The 21,447-nt window shown below is 40.4% G+C and overlaps 1 protein-coding gene across 2 annotated transcripts in view; it reads right to left on the bottom strand.

The window, feature by feature from the left end:
* The window catches only part of LRP6 (LDL receptor related protein 6), a 191,193-nt gene that overhangs the window by 62,120 nt on the left and 107,626 nt on the right, over positions 1-21,447 (bottom strand). For both annotated transcript variants that reach the window (XM_075003269.1, XM_075003277.1), the window contains exons 5-7: positions 20,716-20,847; positions 11,961-12,357; positions 10,731-10,902 (exon numbers count right to left, since the gene is read on the bottom strand). In XM_075003269.1, coding sequence (XP_074859370.1) covers positions 10,731-10,902; positions 11,961-12,357; positions 20,716-20,847 — 701 coding nt within the window. The remainder of the gene's footprint in view (positions 1-10,730; positions 10,903-11,960; positions 12,358-20,715; positions 20,848-21,447) is intronic.

The following is a 21,447-nucleotide window of genomic DNA, read 5'->3' as shown; positions in this document are numbered from 1 at the left end:
ACTTTCCCCCCTACATTTTCTAACATCCAACAGGTAGCTTTCCTTGCTGCTTCATTCCTTCCTCATGGGTTTACAGCTTTCTTTTAAATACCCTGTGTGACCTTCGCATTCCTCAATCCTCACTTTAAAACACGTCCATTCAAACCATAACCATTTGGCACAGACTTAGTAAGAGATCTTCCTTATGTGTACTCCCCTGTGGGATCTCAAACTGGATTATTCAACCAAATTGATAACCAGGGCCTTTGAATCCCTGGTTTAGAAACCTACCTTCTAATATGAGCTAGTGTCTCCAGTGGTTTGTGCTGCTTTAACCACCATGTGGTGTGGGTTTCACATTCTGAGGCCTTTCTAAATACTTCAGACCACAGTGACAATACAGACTACAACAGGAAACAGATGTGGCTTAACCACAAACACTACCCTCACTGAAAGAGCAACTAGTTCCATAGACAAGGGGAAAGGAATCACACAAAAGAAATTAAAATGGTTTTCCTCTGGGCCAGGGTCCTGCAAATCAGTCAAACAAAACAACGAAGGGTCCTGTGGCACCTTATAGACTAACAGAAAAGTTTAGAGCATGAGCTTTCGTGAGTACAAAACAAAACAAAACAGTATCAGTGCAAAATTTTTTTCAAAAATAAATCTCACAGTGGGCATATTTTACGATGCAGATCACCAACCACAATGGCTGGGTCTACACGTGCCCCTTCCTCTCGAAAGGGGCATGTTAATGAGCGGTTTTGTAAGATGCTAATGAGGCATTACAATGAATATGCAGCACCTCATTAGCATAATGGCGGCCGGAGCAATTCGAAAGTGTGGCTTTTTGAATTGCACAGCGCCCATGGATATGGGACCTTCCGAAAGGACCCCCAGTTTTCAAAAGCCCTTCTTCCTATCTGGTGATTGGAAGAAGGGCTTTCGGAAACTGGGGGGAGGGTCCTTTCGGACGGTCCCATCTCCACAGGCGGCGCACAATTTGAAAAGCCGCACTTTCGAATAGCTGGGGCTGCCATTATGCTAATGAGGTGCTGCATATTCATTGCAGCACCTCATTAGCATCTTTTGAACCCGCTTACTAACATGCCCCTTTCAAAAGCAAGGAGCACATGTAGACACAGGGAATGTGAACAACACATACAACTTAACATCTCACAGAACTGTTTGCATTTGAAACCAAATCACGGCAGCGTAGAATTTTGCACCAGAGCAATCTGTTCAGTGTGTCTATTTTTGCCAAATATTCTAGATTAATTCATTTCTAAATACCAACAACAATGGATATAAATGGGCAGATAAAGTGACATTCTGCTTCCAGCAGCACTGGCTGACTCAATGCAGCAGCACTGCGTGTCTCAATCCAGTCAAAAAACCCTGGCTGTTTAATTAGCAAAATTCCATTCAGTTCAAATTAAAACAGGAAGCTTTGGTGAATCATTAATATGGTGTATTTGCAGAGTTATATGGGAGCATCATCAGTGCTGTCAACAGTCAGCATTGTTTCAGGACATGACCAAAAACACTCTTGGTGTTTGGTTCAGCTTCCCTGATTTGGGGAAGTTTTTATTTTAGTTATTCCTGAAGAAAGGACACTGGTTTTAACGCTATGTGTTGTAGCCACTTCCTTACATATAAAAAATTAATAAGCAACTCATTGCTAAAAGAACATTTTAAAAAGTAACTCAAAACACTATAAGGCATCCCAACATCATTTCACATGTTGTCCCTCGTCAGAAATGCCCCTCCCACCCAAAGAAGCCAAAGCCTCGCATTCCGAATAACTGATACATTACACACTCCCCTGGAAACTGGGACACTGTCACAGACAGCATATTGGGCTGAATGGACCATTAGTCTGACCCAATATGGGCATTCTAAAACTCATATTTGGCCAAGATTTTACACTTAACTTGATGCATGGCCATGCTGTTGTACCTGTGTTTGTTCCAGGATATTAGAGAGACCAACTTTTTTTTTTTTTTAAACTGGACCAACTTCTGAGGATATCACTTCACCCACTTGCTGTCACTTAACCTGGTGGCATTTCAGACCACGTTAACTTCTGAATGTCACATCTGAGAAATTACAACATGTCAGGGAATGTTCTAGGCATCAAGCGACACAACCCTATTCATCTGGGTGAAATTCAGATGACAGGAAATGGCAAACTGAGGACATGAAAAGCCCCTGGCATCTGGTTAGCAAACCCAGCAACCTCAATCACCTCTGTAACTGTCTGTAGACCAAAAGGACCAGTAGGTGGCAGCCATTACCACCTTCCAGAATAATAGACCCATCTTAGTTCTGCCCTTCCTCCCATATGACTTAAAATGATGACATCCTGAAATACTTCATCTCCCACAGAGAAAGAACATCGGAAAGAATAGTGGAAGCCCAGGGGGAAACGGGAACACACAAAGAGCCCCTAGCACAGAGAAAAAAAAAAAATGAGGAACTCTTCTATGGGGGAGAAAGTGCAATAGGGAGTACCCAGAGCCCCTGATGTGGGGAGGATGGGGGCTTTATAAAATACAGGGACCCAGGAAGGTGAAACACCAGGCGCTCAAGGGAGTAAATGAAAAAAGCCAACGGACTCTAGTGTCTAAAGGTGCCCATCTTTATGCAAGTCTAGTTCAAAGAGATTTCAATTGTTGAGTGATTTATTAGTTGGTCTAGCATGGGATGCACACATGTACATACACAATATGCAAAACTAGCATGTTTACTGCGTATGGATAATATTCATGATATTATGTAAAGAAGGCAAATGTGTAATGATTCTACTGAAGAGCTAATTATTCTTCCCATGTTGGGAGTTACAGAATTTACTGTTGCTCTCCAACAAAAACAACACACGCATACAAGGATTTTAGCAAAAATCCCCTAAAAATAGACCATTTCTATATTTCCTTTTCCATAACCAATGACATGACACACACACTGTTCTGCTTCTATTACTACACATATTGCATAAACTCACCCATTTCCCATCAGATAGCTTTTTCCAATGTAACCATTAATGAATTAATCAAATCCAGCACTGGTAAAACCCTCAGTCCAAAGGTACCCAAATAAACAGGGGGAACAAAAAAATCTTCTGTTTACATATATCCTGGCAATCAACTATGTCAGCTTCTGGGGAGTCTCAATAAAAACAAAAACTACATTTGACAATAAAGGGCAAGAAAAAGTACAGCTGAAATGAAGGATGAACAGGGCGGTAGGCACAGAGAGAGAATCTAAAAAAAAGTCAAAAAGAGGTTACATGCAAAATATAGTTACAAAGCAAATCAACAAGCATTTGTACACAAAAAGAAAAGTTTAAAATAGGCAACGGAGAATTCCTGGCGATGGAAGAGAAACTTCATGCATTCAACATTTCTAAAGCATGGAAAATGACATCTAAGGGGGAGTTGTATTACATGGGCATAAAATATACAGAGAGGATAAATTAGATTCAGATGTAGAAGGGGAGCATTTTAAACAAAGATTTAATGAAAACACCACACTCCAGAGGAAAGAATCAAAATATGGACACTAATCCCAAATCATAGGAATATAACCCTTGTAATACAGTTACCACCTTCCAGAGAAAGAAATAGATAATAGGGTCTTGTAAGGCTGAGGATGATTGGAAAGACAATTTAAAGTAATGAGGCAACGAACACCGGTGACTTCAACTACCCAATATAAACTAGTCATACAATTCAGAGCTCTCACAATGCTTTCAGAGAACACAGAAGAAAATAAATTACTCTGGATTTAATCCTAAATTCAACATCTGTCTAAGCTCAATATGCAGTTGAGGTCAGACAAGTGCTAGGATGTTTAAAAATGGGTGAAAATAATGAAAAAAAATAATGTAATGCCATTCATTACTTAACTAAATGGTAAACCTTCCCTTGGAATTATATGTTGTGTTCTGGTCAACCCACCTAAAAAAAACAGAGGAACAACAGAAAGTTTAGGACCAGAGGTAGAGATTTTAACAAGAAGAAAGTCTGAGAAACTACAGAGTGTAGAAAGGATTAAGTTATTCCACAAATTTTCCTTAGAGTAATTCTAGCACTTTTCTTTAAAGCATTTAGTACTAGAGTCAGTGCTGGAGACTGGATAACGACCACATATCTAATAATATTTCACTTCCTAACTACTATGAGAAAAGAAATGCAAGTAGTATATAGAGCATAGTAGCTGTTTGAGTCAGTTACACAATGCAAACCTATTAAAGTCAGGGGGCATGCAAAGGTGTCACTGATGGTACAATGCAAAGAAAATGAGGTTGCACAGACGTAGGTGAGGGATCCAGTCTGGCCTGTTGAACACCATGATTACTGGCAATATCATGGGAGAGAGAAACAACTCAGTTTGACTTCCAGAGTCCAGGCGCCTGCAATACTAATCTAGGAAAAAGATCTTTTACAAATCAATAACTCAAAGCCTTTTGATGTCACAAAAGTATTTTTAATATAGTAAAATGGTACCACATCTGAAAAGTCACTGTGATGACAATCAGTGTTCATATTGCACATAGTAGGTCTACAAGAAAATAAGGAAATTTTCAGTCTTTGTTGCTGGTGGTACTTTAAAGCACCTAACTGTGAGTCTGTAAATCAAAATAAAAAATATCTTGCTGGTGGACCACCACTCAAGATTTCTTTCAGCACTAACCAACAAATGATATCTTTGTAGGTGACCCACCACGTTTTATATTTATTTTGTTTCCTGAGATTTTCAAATACAACAAAATCTAGTACTTAATTTTGTTGAACTTAGGAGACATTTGTATTCTTAACTATTTTCCAAGAGTTCCACAGAAAGGATCCCCCCCCCCCAGCACTTAACAACACTGTGTTCAAAACATATAATTTCTTTTTAAATGATCAATTATTCTGGAAGTCAGAAGACCTGACGTGTGGTTTGGGTGAGCCACAACTTCTCTGTGCCTGAGTTTTTCACCAACCAACAAGTAGGACATACAAAACATGTAGTTTTTCTTCCTCGCAGTCTGTTGTGAGACTTGATTCTTCACAGACTCACAAAGTCCATGAGAACCTATGGTGGGGTTTATACATCTCTTATTAGGGCCTGGTCTGGTCAGAGTCAATCCCAGATATGCAGTTCTAGCCACACCATTAGCACAGCTAGGAAGTGATATATCAGGACTGACTTTGATCTCTGGTGTAGATCAGGGCTCTTCGGGCTCACATCGATGACCCTTACTCCATGTGGCAGCATGGAGTACCAGGGTCAATGGCTGACCCAGAGAGTGGATCGTGGCATGTCAAACCCCCTGCAAGTATAGACTTTTCCTACAACTGAAAAGGCAGTGGAACAATGCTGGGCCAAGAATGCCTAGTCCCAGAGCAGCTATGGAGCCTGTCCCAAATGGAGGACCAGCTTAATACTGGACTCTGGAAGTCTAGCTGGGGAAACAAAGAGGCTGTCTACAGCAGGAGACCAGATAATAGCTTTTGGGATAGAGGAATTCACACAGAAAAGCCTGAGTGGTAGCCAAGTATATGACTCCTTATTCTTTCCCCTTTTCCCTGACAAGGGGGAATAAATGGACATAGAGAGTATGTTTACACTGCAATTAGACACTTGCAGTTGGCCTATGCCAGCTGACTCAGTCTCTTTGGGCTTGAGGTTAAGGGGCTGTATAACTGTCGTGAAGCTGTGGGGCTTGGACAAGCCCACACACTAGGGCCCTGCAGGTGATAGGGTAGCAGCCTGGGTCTGAAAGTCTGCATTCCAATTCAAGATCCCTTTAGCCCAAGCCCGAGCCAGTTGGCATAGACAAAATGTGGGAGTCTAACTGCAGTGTAGATCTACACTGAGAAGCACAGACGCAGTGAATCACTGAGTGTTTCTGAACCACGTTCTGTGAGGAGGGAAGCAGAGGGCTGTGACCAGGCCCCAAACTGAAGAAAGCAGGATTCAGGGGACAACAAGTGGCCCAGGGACACTCATATGAGGCATCAGCTGAAGAAGATGGAAACAACCCACTGTGGGCCAGGACCCAGTACAGAGGGAGTGCCTGCGTCTCACTACTCTAGTCCAAGTGGGGGCAATCTGGAACAAGACATTAACTCAGATGCCAGGCCATGAGACTCCCTGACAAGGCCACCATCCTCAGAGACCACTAAGCTGCAGCCTGCCTGCTAGGCCTGCTGGCCACGACTTGACCCCGCTACACAGCCTCACATGAAAAGCTTCTTGCTTGTGTAAGTAACAACAATAGTATTGCTTATGACGCCCCTTCCCCTTGTTTTAAAATATGGAATAGCTACAAAATCTCAACACTCCCTCAACAAGAATGAACTCTGAGACCCTTCTTCAGCAAAATATTTAAACGTGTTTTGAATTCTTTGCTGAATCAAGTTTTAAGGGCACCCACTGTACCCATCTTCCTTGGGCAGCATAACAGGACCAGAATTAAAAGACAAAGCAGTTTCGAATGTATGCTTCAACTGAACTTATTTCTAATACCTGGAAGAGCTATTGGTGCCTTCTAAGTGTAACTATGCAAAAGTGTGTGTGCTCAGCTTGGTAGGGAGTTGACTGCTCCTACCTCTCAATCTTCAGTGTTTTATCAAAAAATGGGGGTTGAAGAAAAGCAATGAGGCCTGTCTATAAATCAATATTCCAGAATATACAGGCTAATGCCATGAGACAAAGAATTTCTCCATAAAATTTCTCTAACTGCTTGGAAAATAAAATTTCCTTATTAGGGTACTGATGAAATAGGTTTTATCATCAGAGGAAAATGTAGCCTTACAATTTCAGGATTAGAATACAGAATGGAGCATTCTCCAGATGCCAAGCTTTTAATTCCCTGGTCATACACAATAAGGTCTTCTCTGTTCAAGACCTTTGTATCCAAAAATATCTTAATAGCTTCCACTTTCTGTTGCCTGATGAAGCTGTGTTCTGAAAGCATGTGTGTATTTATGCTCAAAAGAAGCAAGATATAAAAGACTTCCCATTAATCAGAGTTAGGGAAAGTAATGCTAGGCATGATAAATAGAGCTGGGCACACAGAAACACTCCAGCTAAAACAGCTCTCAAAATCATTAGATAATGGTGGGATCTATATGGGAAGCACACAGGCCGCGCTCAAAGCCCAGCCCAGTTATGTGTCATCGCTGGATTTGAAAAAGGACAGAGAAGAGGAAAGAGGATGGATAAAGGATAGGTGAAGCACAAACATACTAAAAATTCCAAGGAAACTAGCTGTATAAATGTGCTTTCTACAAACACAAAGAGAGAGACAGTCACAGATGTGTGCACTCATTGTACCAATACAGTTTTGCTGGCCACTTTAAATCCCGCCTATATCTTAGAACAGGTAGCATATGCAGCCAGAAGACAAATACTCACCTAAGAAGAAAAACAAAACCAATTCAACAGAACAGATCATACATTTTTAACTTCATAGCATGGCAGGAAAATGCTTTAAACCTGTAGCAAGTCAATGAGAAATCTTCCCCACTGGCAAGCACAATAGCAGCCATACATTTCAATAGAAGTTTATCAGCAGTGAAACCTGACCGAGATAAATGACGAAGCCTTTGAGCCACAGCCTGCTTCTGCCTGCTGTAGGCTGCCAGATAAAATGGGAACAAAAGCTCCCTGCTGCACCCCCTACCAGTCTCCATTAACCCCTGCTGATGTTTTATCATCATCTGGGGGCTCCAGAACAGCATAGCATGAATCAGTGCATAAATATAAGTAATAAAGCACATACGTGGCATAAACAAACCAGAAATCTGGCTTGCAAGAGGCAGTGACTTCATTAGTGATGCAGTAAGATTACTATTTGAGTAATGCCACACATGGAAAAACAAAAAAGGCAGCTCTATTTAATGATTCTGTATGGAAAATCTACTTGCAAACAATAATGTGTAAGCACACAGAAATATTTCTGCCTTTGTCCATACACACATTCACAAGATTGCTTTTTGAGCCAGGAGCAGACTTAAGATTTACTGACTACCAGTTCCAAGTTCTACCAGCAGACCATGCACAGGGCCCTTCGTTTTCCATTTTCATTTTTTTTCCTTAGAAGAACTTCACAGGAACAGATCCATTTTTATTCTATTTTTTTTTGTTTAACATGGGTGGAAAAAAAAAAGAAAAAGACCAATGGACAGGGTTGGCAGCAGGGCGATCATATTTTCAAAAGGCAAAACCAAAAACACATCCAGGAGCCTCCCTCCTACTCTCACCCACTCCTCCACATGGCCTTGCCCTCTTGCTGCTCTTCTTCCTCCCAAGTAGTCACCCCAACTCCTTCTCTCTTCCCAAGGCACCACCCTGCTGTGGCTAGCAAATAGAGCCTGGCAGTGACAAAAGCTGCTTAGGGAGCCTCGCCGGCTGTTGGGAATCTCAGGTCCTCCTTTCATATGCCCTCAATCGGGGTCAGGGTGGGCAAGAACAGCTTGAGTCCTACTTCCCTGCCTCACAAGGGCACACCACCCAGGGCAAGTAGAGTATCTGGAACACCAGGACTCCACACAGCAGCTCAGGTCCCAGGATGATTCCTACTACCACCCGCCTTGCCCAGCTCCAGCTTCTGGCTTGGCAGGGCCTCAGGGGAAAGGAGAGAAGCAAGAGGCAGGGCCCTATGGTGAGAGGACACTAAGGCCCACCCCAGCCTCCCACCTCCCATCAGAAAGAGGCTGACACCAACCATGTACCTTCAGTAGGCAAAGGCCAGTGCTGCAAGGAATCTGGGACAAATGCTGTCCCAGAGTTATTCAGCCCAGGACCTAAACTGCATTCAGCATCTGTCCCACCCAATTCAGGGATAGTTGGTCACCAACGTTCACTCTGATCTTTTTCATCCATGGGGGGAATAATTTTTATGTGCATCACCAGTGGAAACAAAAGCCCAGGTGTAGTTACTCTGCTCATCATCTGGGTGGCAACTGCATGCCTCCTTAGCTGCCACACAAGTGCACATCTTACAGGGAACACTGGTGGTCACTCTATAGGACAAGAGGTGTGCTTACTACTCACGGGGGCTGGGACTGCTTGTGATGTAGCTTTGTTGCCTGCAATGGAGTTTCCTGCCTGTCTTCCTCCTCAGATTCACTGAGGAAGCAGACGGTACTTTGGCATTTCAGGATGGCTAAGACAACCGTAGGCTGCGCCCTAGCAGTACTGGACTCTGCTGCTGAATTCAATCTCTCAGAACAGCCCTGTCCTCTTCCTGGGGCCACACTGAAGGATATGGGTCAGGACAGCACTTTGTCCAGAAGAGCTCAGTAACTATCAAAGTCTATCCACTGGCTGCTACACGCGGGGGAGTGAGATGGGCAGAAAGCTAGGTCAGAGCAGCTGAGACCATAGTACAAGGTACCAACCACTTCCCCTGCAGGACACAGCCACCCACCCTGCCCCCAACCATGCAGTATGGTACGAGGAAGCTAATGGGGCTGCATTAAAGAGCAGGGACCAAGAAGCAGCTCTGTCCAGGAGGTGGGACAGTACTAAAATTGGTGGGGGAGGGGGCGGTGGGAAAAAACACAGTAAAAACCTAACATTAACTTCCTCAAAATCCATGAACTTTTTAAGAAAAAAATCAATAAATACCAAAAACAATAGATCAGGCAACATCTCAAATTAAACTTAATGGAATAGTGAACGCCTTTTTTCCCCCTCCGAAGTTCAAGGATCATCTTCTATTAAGGCAACCCAAAAAGTGAATCTGTTTTTTTAAACAGCAGAGATTTAGCAATCTCCTTAACACATATACCATTCTGGCAAAAAATGGCACCTGGTATTCAGCTGCTGACAGTTTCAAAGGCTGGTGTATTAGAGGCAATGAGAGATCAAATTTGGCACAAAATTGAAATTTATGGAAAAAAACTAGCTTAAGGCAAACAGAAATGTTTCTCGTTCTCACCTTTTCCTTATTTTGGTCTCCTCCATTTCCTTTTAAATAAAAATTACAATGGAAATAGAAATCCTAACAACTTATCTGCTTAGCACAGTGAACTTGGAAATGAAAGACTAGAAATATGTGAAAATGATTAATTTATTTTAAAATGGTCCGACCTGAATAAAGAGAAAAAGTAAAACCCACCTGTACTTCACATACTTTTCTCCCAAAGTGTTATTCCCTATGTAAGACCTTATCTACACTTACCTGGATATCAATGCTCTGGAGATCCATCTTCCGGGGTTTGACTAAATGGATTTAGTAATCGACCTTGGTACTCCATGAGGGTGTGAGGAGTAAGGAGAGTTGATGGGAGAAACTTTTCTGTTGATCTCTGGGTATGGGGATGCCACAGAAATCTGGCTTAAGGTACACTGACTCCAGCTATGCTGTTCACATAGCTAGAGTGGGTACCTTAGGTCAACATTCTCCCTTAGTGTAAATCTTGTTTAAGAAAATCTATATTTAAGATCACAAATTTTTTAAGGTGTCCTTTTTAACAGTCCTCCCAATAGCAAACCATCTCCACTCTCTAAACCTATTTTCTAGTTAGCATTCCCATTTTTATAGATGGGAACAGAAGTGACGTGACATGTCCAAGACACAAAGGAAGTCACTGGCATACTGGAATTAAGATTCAGGAGTACCTCACACTCATGCTGCTTCCTGAAGACCTTCATGGTAAATGTATCAATGTCTATACATCTAGAAAAATGGAAGTTGCTGTATTGTTTTAACTATGAGGAATTACTGAAAAGTGCAAATGCAATTAGCGAACCTCAATTTTGTCTGTTTTCGCATCTCCCCAATATATTTTGCCTTCTGCATAATCCAGGGCCAGTCCATTTGGCCAGCCAAGTGAAGTATTCACCAGCACAACTCTGTCTGACCCATCCAATGCAGCTCTCTCAATCTTTGGGATTTCTCCCCAGTCAGTCCAATACATGTATCTGTAATGGAGAGCACAAGAGAAGTTTACAAATACATTAGAACAAATTCTCTCAGCCTTTAGAAAGCTCATTGCTTGTACTCCTGAAAACTGTGTGATTAGATTGCATACAAGTCAGACCAATGCATTTCTAAAACCAAACCACCATGATTTCTATCACTGACATTGCCAGATTCAACCTGGCATTATGTCCTCAACCATATTTGTGCGTGTAAATGCACTTGTCCTTTTAACAGAATTCCCACAGCTACCCATTGCAATTCTCATAATTGTACAGACATTTTAAGTGACCTTGAATTAACAGCCAATTCTACCTAGTTACCCAAACCTGGAAACATGGGCACAGGCCAGAAACAAAAAGAGGACCAATCAATTACTGAAAAGTAGAAGTCGTTTATTCATCTGCATTTGGTAACTTTCAGATAATCTAGATTTTAAAAAATAAAGCAAAAAGAACATGGAATATTCCAGTTCCACATGTACACATAGGCATCAGCTCCTATTTCACTAAATGCTTTTCTTGTGTTTTATGTTTGGAGACAGAGTAGATTTGTTTAAAACCTTTTCCAGCGAGAGATGCACAGAGTTAAACCAGACCTAACACTAACAATTCATCTGTAATTTATTTTGTAACCTTTGAGAAACTGCACAATGAGAAACAGAAAAACAACAGAAGGAAGAGGTTAGAAAAAACACTAATATATTTTAGCTTTGGAAACCTAAGACCTCCCACAAATCAAATGGTGCCAACAATAACTTGCTCTTAAATTGCTGAGGCACTATGTGTCTACCTACAAGCCCATACTATGTTACAGTTAAAATCCAAATCACTGAAAGTTTGAGTTAATATCATGATAGAAAAATTGGTATTATTTGTATTCCTGAATACAGACAGGCCTGAACTGCACTAGAAAGATCGCTAGGGTTTTTTGTTTGTCTTTTAAAACGATCAAAAAGTGTATTTGGCAACAGAGTGTTTCAATGACTCTGTTGTCTGAGGGTCCATATTGCATTTCTGAATGATACAAGGTTCTAGAACATTTATAAACTATTCCTTACCCAACCATTGGATCCAATACAATTGCTCTCGGTTCTTCCAAGTCTTCTGATATCAAGATCTTTCTCATAGTTCCATTAAGTCTTGTCACCTCTATGCGGTCCGTGCCAGTGTCAGTCCAATAGAGGTTTCGGGCAACCCAGTCCACAGCAATGCCATCGGGATGAGCAATCTGTGCTGTGACAACGAACTGACTAGCTGATCCATCTATGAAAGAGCGGCGAATGGCCCTCACCTCATCATCAGTCCAATAGATGTATCCTTCCACTGGATCATAGTCAATAGCAATGGCATGACGGATGTCCTCCAGCTGCAAGACAATGTCTGTAAAATCTGGGGTATCCAAGGAAATACGCCTCAAGTCTGTCCTGCGGGCTAAGAGCAGTAACTCGGTGGCACCTGAGTATAATAAACACAAAAAAAAAAACCTTAACTCAAAAATCCTACTTCTAACTAAATATTTTAGAGAGTGTCTGTCTGTCTCTGTCTGTTGGACCAAAAACCCCTTCTAGATGGTAAGAGCTAGGACCACTAAATTTATTATGTTCCTTCTTTTTATCCTAACTTAAAGCAATGTCAGGGTTTGATTGTGCCAGGAAAACAGGATGTGCCTGAAATGGGATTGCTTCTCACAAAACCAAAACAGAAAAAGAGACAGAATCAAAGCAAGTACAGACCTCAAAACTGATGTAACTGAATGAACGCAGAAACTGAACCAAGATGAGCCAGAAACATAGGGTGAAACTGGAAGAAGACTGTTTCTCTATAAACCTTACAGAAAAAAGATAAAAGGGAGAAATTTGGAGTAGCACTGTTTTGGAACAGCTAAATCAATGCTTATGGCTTGAAATATTAGAAGAAAATGTTATAGGAAACCAAACTGACTATAGCATTTATTTTTTATGATTAAAGCAATAGCAATAAGCATTTACAGGGATGAAGAAACAAATATATCTGGTGTTCGCATTTTAAAAAACGTACTAAAAATTACATGGACAATTTTAACAATATCTTAAGAAATTTGAAATAAAAATTAACTTCATAAATATAACACTATTTTTGACAAATAAAGTCATTTAAATAAAGAATGTACATTTTGCTATTATTCCTGATCCCCATCTCCCCTCCTAAAATATAGAGTTAGGGATCCAAACACCAGGTAAATCTGCTACTGATAAATATGTTGATTCTGAGCAAGATTCTCACATGGTGCAAATTAGTGAGGCACCATTGACTTTAGTGGTGCTATGCAGATTCATTTGCACTTTCTGAGCATCTGTCTCGAAGTTTTTCGGTGTGAATTTTGGATCCAACGATGAATGATTCCAAGGACATTTGAGGTGCCTTTCTGTAGTAATAGGCCATTAAAATCTGCACAACAGGAAGAAAATTTTGATGACTAGTGCTCTTTGGTCCATCTTGAATTGTACACAGTATCACAAATATCAAGCAGTCCTGTAGCACCTAAGTGCTAAAAGTCCATACACCTGCCAGATGTAGCTATGTCAAGCTAACTGGTGTACACAGTTTTAGGTCTATGGAAGAATTCAACTGTTGGTTTAGGTACTGTCTTTCAAGGAGGTGGATAACGAATACCGGTGGAAGAACCCCTCCTACCAGTGGAAGTAATATCTACACTGAAATGCTACAGCAGGGTAACTGTAGCATTGCAGGTGTACCCCTATAGCATTTTAAGTGCAGACATACCTTTGTCTGTAGGACTTGTGCCTTTCAGACCTCATTCACTCTCAGAATATTATTGGCTTTCAATTAACCCGTATTGCATACTAGGTCTTTGTTGTAAGAATTTCATGGCATTTGTTTAGGATGTAGCAAATACTGCACATATCAGACAAAACCTACACGGCCAATCAACTAATGAAGGTTAAAAAGTGATCGTCCACATCTCTCTAAACAGACAACTACTTTGCTGGTTAGTTACATCATCTTTCAAAGTCATTGGTTAAGAAAATAGAACTTGATAGCAGAGAAGCATCTCATCAGAAGTTTAGGTTGAAGTTGTTTCACCTCAGATGACCTCAGCCAGCTCCTTGTCCCAATACCAAAAGTAGTAAATCTCAGAGGTTGGAATATCTGTAAGATGACCACTGGCCACACCCCACCACCTTGATCACCATCCAGGAACAAACCAGGAAGAACTTGAAACTAAAAAAACTAGATAAATTCGTACAAAACATCAGTTGAAAAGCCACATATAACACTGGATTATGAAGGCAATAAGTTTAGAGAATATGTAAGACATTTAGGTTTCTTACGACATGAATCTAAAGGGAAACAAGGTTTTCAAAGCTCAGTATTTTGACGAATCCAGTTCCAGAGGTCACTGACTTCTCCACATACACACACATCCTTAAGTCCAGCTGCAATACACTATGGATTTTCCAAGATAACTACCTAGGGATAGTGGCTTCTTTTGTCCTTTCACTCAGTGTAACAAAGTTTAACCTAAAATCTGTGTGTTTTCTTTCTGTACAAGATCAAGAACAAATACTAAAAAGCTGCATCAATGAACAATACAGGGAAAAATCATACCATGTTTGCATACCCAAAAGGAAAAAAAAAAAGCAGGAAAGATAATTTCAAGTGTGTGCATGCCTGCATACAAGGTTTCAAGTGATCATTTATTGGAGCACTGTAACTCCTTATGAATACATAATACAGCTCATAATGCCACCACCACCAGTGGACTTAAATGCCTTTCAGACTTCAGTGGGAGAGGGGAACACACAGGATCTACTAAATGACATGTACGTTGTTACAGACCTACATTTAAAGTTAGCATTTAACAATACACCAAAAATACTAAACTAATGCTGTAAACTAAAAAGAGAGGAAGACAAAAAAAAATCAGGTCCTTGCTGATCTCCCATACAATTTACGACATTTTAGCTGCCAATAGTTTATACATGATTGAAGTTAGAGACAACACTAACATTTTCCAAAAAAAATATGGGTACCCAAAGTTATGTGGTAGTTGAAACTCACTGGGTGCTCAATATTTTTTGAAAAATTAAGCCACTTGTTTAAGTTGTCCAAATATAAATACAGAACCCTTACTCAAGGGCAGTGTTTCCTAAAGTGGGGAATATATACCACTGGTGGTACGTGAAAGGATTTCAAGGGGAATGCATCAGAAAATAAATTATTAAAAATCAGGAGATAAGCACTGGAACTGCACGGGGGGGCGAGGGGAGTTCACCAATAAGATCAAAGTCCTGAAAGGGGTATGTGAATGTTTTACGTTTGGGGGAAACTGCTCTAGGGCACCAACAACTGAAAACTTGAATCTATTTTTATTAAGCAATTTAAAAGCTGGTGATTACAAGCTTGTCTGTGGTGCACTGTTAGTTTTTCTACTCCTATTAATTCTCTAGAAAGTCTCAACTAAAAATGAAGCCTAATTTAAATACATGCAGTGGAGCAGGAAAAAGACAAGAGACTCTGGGAAAGAATAGGAAGAAGCAAGCTGATACTTGCAATGACAATTTGCAGATCCAGTGTGTCATGACCTGCCAGGCTTTACAATCAGTTGCAGCTTTACAATGGTACAAAGAGCATCTGCTTCTTGCGCTGGCGATCTGTACATTACTTTAAAACCATTGCTGGTCTTTCAGGGTAGTAGTGTTTTCTTGGTATTCTTTCCAACTACACAAATAAATCACAGGCCTAGCACAAATCTAATTGCCTCTCTGTGCCTTGTCAAGCATAAATAATAAATGAATTCTCAATGTAATTACTAAGTATTTGGTTAAACTGTCTACTCCTTCCCTTGAGTTTTATTCGAGCCATTGTTGTACCAGTAGCTGTCAGTCTGCCCATTACCACAAGTGGAGAGAAAAGATGGAACCCCAGCAAGACTTATCTAGATGACAACAGCCTTGAATTTTCATAGAAAAAGGAGAACTGTCCAGAAATTAATGGCAAATTTCTCTTTCTTCTTTAAGGGAGATAGGGAAAGGAATGATTCTGAACTTAAAACTCTTGATCTGTATGGCTGTGGCCACACTTGGCCAAAATTTTGAAATGGCCACTTCAAAGATTAGTAATCAGGTGCTGAACTGAATATTCAGCGCCTCATTAACATTAGGATGCTTCCGGCCGTAGCACTTCGAGGGGAATAAGGGGGATTTTGAAACGTGCGGGGTCTTTTCGAAAAGGACCCCCTGTGTAGCCGTGCCGAGCCACACACATTCAAGTGTCACTTTCAAAGTGCCGCGGCATCCTAATGCTAATGAGGCACTGAATATTCAGTTCAGCACCTCATTAGTAATCTTTGAAATGGCCATTTCGAAGTTTTGGCCAAGTGTGGCCACAGTGCAAAAGAAAATCTGGAATCAGGATTTACAGGGTGTGGAGGAAAAGAATTTAGAAGTCTCTCCTCCTGCCCCTCCTCCTCCTCCTCCCCCCCCCGGCGTGCACACCAGGGGAAGTCAGTCTTCAACAGGAAATAGAGTTCTGGTCACAGTCTACAAGCCAAGGAAAGAAAATGACAGAAACCCAGTAAAAGGGTTGCTAGATATCGATGGGATAAAGACCATCTCATGTCTGGACAGTAGAAAGGAAGACCAAAGCAAGGTTCAAGCTAAGAAAAAAAATACGCAATGTTACAATGGAAAAATGTTATGTGGCCTTGATAAGGGAAAAATACTACTGTATTGTTTACTCCTTTCCAAGTACCAACCATTAAAATCTACTGGTGTTTTTTTTTTTTTTTTTTTTTTTTAAAAATCAAACAACAAAAAACTCTAGTGCACAGAGGGGCAGAGTACAGGAAAATGAACTGGCAGATCTTCCCAAGATCAGCAAGAAAGCAGCAGACCTCTAAAACAAACTCAATTTTATCATTAAAAACATTAACCAAACAGCTTGTCTAAACAGTATACATACAGTTACAGAATCAATGGAATTAGGTTCATATAGTGCTGAAAAAAAACCATAAGTGCTTTACAGAATAGCAAGCTAAAGTATTACTAGTACAACAAAACAGTCAAGGTAAAGTATGCTAGCAGTAGCATTTGCACGGTGAAAGTAACTCAGTCAGCGTGAGACATACAGATTGAAGAACTGCAGGCTGGCCAATTGCCATTCCCCCTGCTTTTCCTTGAGTGATGGGGATTTTTGAACCTTCACCCAAATGTTGGAGAAGCATTACTATTGGAAGTAAGCCCAAGTAGGTAACTGTTTTCTGTTGGAAGGGTAGTAGAAATTAAAAGTGACTGACTAGTCAGTATTCTTAGTCACAAGAAGAATAACGTTATGCCAGCTCATAGATCAGCCCTTCCTGAAATACTTCAGAGGGAAGTTTATGGAACCTACACAAAACAGGAAAGGGGTGGGGGTGGAAGGTATTGTTCTGAATAGTCAGAAAAAAATGAAGTTCCTCTAAGGTCCTATTTAAAAAAACCTACACACTAGAAAAAAAATTGCTATAAACTGAAACTATTAAAAAATGCTAGTTGTCATGGAAACTGCTCCGCAAGGGTCACCCAGCCTCACCTTTGGCTGCAAGGATCATCTGTCAATGCCAGACCACTGCAAACATGCACACAATACTAACCCTCCAAATCCTTCCCGTTGTGGCCAGCACGCTCATCTAACATACGAGAAAAATAACTCTCTCTGCTTCTCAGAGGTATTCCTTTCAGTATGGAGCAATTTATTATTTAGTTTCAGAGCTATCACAATTCCTCCCCAGATCACTGGTAGAAGATAAAATTGCCTTGAAAGAAAGCAGCATTGTCTCTCTCACTCTCCTCATTTTTACCTCTCTTTACTCTAATGGGAAATCATCCTTTTTCTCAACAAAGTCAAAAACATGTTACATTTCAAAACCTGGACAGATACTTTAATTATTCAGCCTTTTTGTTGCTGCTGTTCTTTCAGCACAACTGAAATTTACTGAATGGATCTGGCTCACAAGGAAAAATTTATTTCTTTAGTTCACTGTTCAGTTTCACCCTTTGCATGAAGCAAAACGCATTTAACAGGTCAACTACAGAACAAAAATCAAATATAAATTTATTTCACTTGTATCAGTAAGCAGCCTAAATGAGGAAGTCTACACATAAACAAGCATAGATTTATTTCTCATAGATTCCTGGGAATCCTGCTGGCCTGCTCTGTAACTGCCAAGCTCTTCTTTCCCCCCGACCCACTCAGGCTCCCTGCCACCCCCCAAAAAATTAAATCACAGATTTGACATTTCTCAACTAACTAAAGCAATTGGCTGCAACTCGGAGCTGGCATTGTAGGGCTCAGGAAAGTTCTGTCTCCCTTCCAGAGCAACCCTGACTCTGACAATTGTGCTCTTTCTTTGAGGAGATGAAGGTGACAAAGATGCCTTACTGTATAATCTCTAGGCAAAGTATAACTTCGAAAGCTGGATCATAACCAAGGAAGAGGCCTTCTGAGTCCCTGTGGTCCTATTCTCCTACCCTCCTCCTTGACCTAGCCAAAGCCTTTTGGCAGCTGTGATTTACCAGAATGAGGCACAATACTAGGGTACTAGATAGGCACAGTGGGACATCACAGAATATGAAACAAGGCTGAAGGTGTTTACATCTTTTTCCTTTGTTTTGCGTAGACTACTCAGTCCTGATGAGTGGTGGTATATACCGCACATATTCGCTGAGGAAATGACTTTTCCCTTTTTAATTTCCACTTCACCTCTTGAAAGTTAGGTCAGTTATTTTGGATGACTCCCTGGAAGCATAATCAGAGCTACAGAGTGTAAGACCAGAGTGACCCCATATCTCCTGTGTCTCAGAGCCTATGAACACCATCCAGCTTACTCCACACCAAAACAATCACCAGAATTAGACAAAAGTAACACAACCCTCAGGTGACTGAACTATTGTATGCCGCAGGTAGAGAACAGGAGGGGGACACAACCTGATATCAACATGATAATCCAAGTCTCTGTTGCATGTACTACACCTATTAGTAGCACAATGCTTTAAAGTGATTTTCTTAGTAAATAAAGCCACTGATATCTGAAGAACTAGTCTGTGTTTATGCTGTATGCCTGAATAGGAGTGCACTTCTGGTTCAGTCTTATGTTCTTACTGAGCAAGAACAGAGTAAAAATTAACTCATGACAAAGCATGAAAATAAATAAGATGGTAAAGTTATGGCTGTGAACACCAGAATCAGATATCAGAGTTTAAGTCTTTATATGAGATTTTTATTTATGAAAATTAATGCTTTTCACACAATTTGCCTTAGATAATTTATTTTGACAGGCAATAAAAATATCATTAGCTTGCTCATTCATCATGGTAAGGGGGGGGAAAGTACAATTTGTGCATGGGTTGGCAATTCCTCATAACAATTTTGCAAGGCTGCTCTAGAATCCGTTATTGCTCTTCAATGCACAAGAGGCAATTTATTTTAATAAGGTTCTCACAGACACATCTAGCCATGTTAAAACAATCAGAAGGACTAAAATAGAGCTAGATAAGAGGACACAGTGAAGAGCAGCTGAAAAGTTCTTGAAAATGTTGTAAGTGAAATATAAAAGAGTGTTCATATAAAGTATGTTAATAACATTTTCAAATTATTCTATTTAAAATTCTGCCTCTACTATTTTAGGGTTCTCCCCCACCATCTTTTTAGTGGGAAGATACCTGTACAAAAGAAGGTTATGCTTTACAAGAATTAATTTGATCCTGATATTCTTCAGTTGTCTGACATCAACATCATTATAGCAATCTCAAAATCTAAATAATTTTTAACATTGGATCAAAAGAGTGCCAAGAGTTAGCATCGGACTCTATATTTGGTAAACAGTGCCTGATTTTCAGGGAGGGGTGTTTACCAGCCATAATTCCCCTAAGTCAGCTAGACCTTTCAGTGCTCAACAACTCTGGAAATAATGTCACTTTCAGTTTATTGCCTAAACTTCAGTCACACAAGTTTGAAAGTTTACGCATATGATGTTGGGTGGGATAAGTAGCAGCTTTACAGAGTCATTAATCTGCTGGATTTCACTAGTTAAGAAGGGATAAAAATATTCAGTGTACTATAATGACAGAAGTGCTTTACAGATATTAATTCATAGAGGCCCCATGTACATTACAGACATACTGGTGTAACCATATCACTCAGAAAAGGTGAAAAAAAGTATGCTTCTGAGCAACTGATATACCAACCTAGCCCACTGAGTACACAGGACTACGTTGCTGGAAGAGTTTCTCCTGTAAACATAGCTGCTGCCTCTCATGGAGGTGGATTAACTACACTGGCTAGAGCTCTCTCATCTGTGCTACAGTAGTGCAGCTACTCCTACTCAGTGTTTTCAGTGTAGACCTGTTCTAAGAACCAAAAAATGAGATAGCTGTTACCACCTTTCTAAGGGACGAGAAAGCCAAGATCAAAATGCTTCTCATCCAAGGCCACAATGTCAATCAGTGGTTGAGGTAGGACTAGACTCCATATCTCCACTACCTAGTCTTTAGCCATGAACCCATGCCTTCTATTTTAAAAGGTAGAGAGATGAGACTCTTAATAAAGTTCAGTTACAAGTTTTTCAGGCCTGTGCAGGTCTTGTGGGAACATTCCTTATAATTTACACCGATAGTGGAAAAGCATAAGTCACTCTTGCATATTTTTTCCCATAACAGTATTTCCAACCCATTAACTCCTTCATATGCATCATCAAATGCAACGGACAAACTCCTTTCTTGAAGAAACTACATTAAACTTATTCAAAAATAATGGTTCAGAAACAAAGCCTACCATCTTTGCAGGTCTTTCCATTCTCAAGAAGTTTCACACCAGTGGGACAAGCACACTGATAAGAAGGCTGGATAGGAGACATCAGACACAAGTGGGAGCAGCCACCATTATTACTTCCACATGGGTTTGTAGCTGTTGAATATAAATCACACAGATTAATGCTTTTGATAACAAATGACCTCATCCCATGTCAGGAAGCATAAGGCTTTTGAGTTGTAAGAGCCTGTCATAGGTAAGCAGATAAAAGAGGGAATAAACAAAGAGCAAGTGAAAGTAAATGCCAAGCATTAAAAGTGGGTAATTTTTGTACCCAACTGCAAAGACATTGCATATTTCCTTTCTTGGAAACATGCCGTTGGTTCTACACAGGATTTTTGTTTCATCTGTACTTACCAGTCTCACAAACAGCTCAGCACCAAAACAAGCAGAAGCATGTACAAAATAATACAATGTGAAAGCAAGATCAATTCACTAAAATGTTAAGATGGTGGTTATTCCACAGAGCTGGTCTTGTTTAACACCATTAGCCACATTAACAATAGTTTCCATTCAGAAACAGACTTTTTAAGGTAATGCTCAAGAGAGGAAAAAATACAAGACTTCTATTGTTTAAATCTTCGACACATGGCCCCCTTAAAAAAATAAACACGTAAAAAGGAATGCTGCTCAGTGTCACTACGGCAGGCAAACAGAGGAGGAGGGGCAAGACGTTTTGTTCATGTTAAAGAGTAA

This window comes from Carettochelys insculpta, chromosome 1, assembly GCF_033958435.1.
Source record: "Carettochelys insculpta isolate YL-2023 chromosome 1, ASM3395843v1, whole genome shotgun sequence".
Taxonomy (NCBI): Eukaryota; Metazoa; Chordata; order Testudines; family Carettochelyidae; genus Carettochelys; species Carettochelys insculpta.
This window is presented reverse-complemented; position numbering and strand designations above follow the sequence as displayed.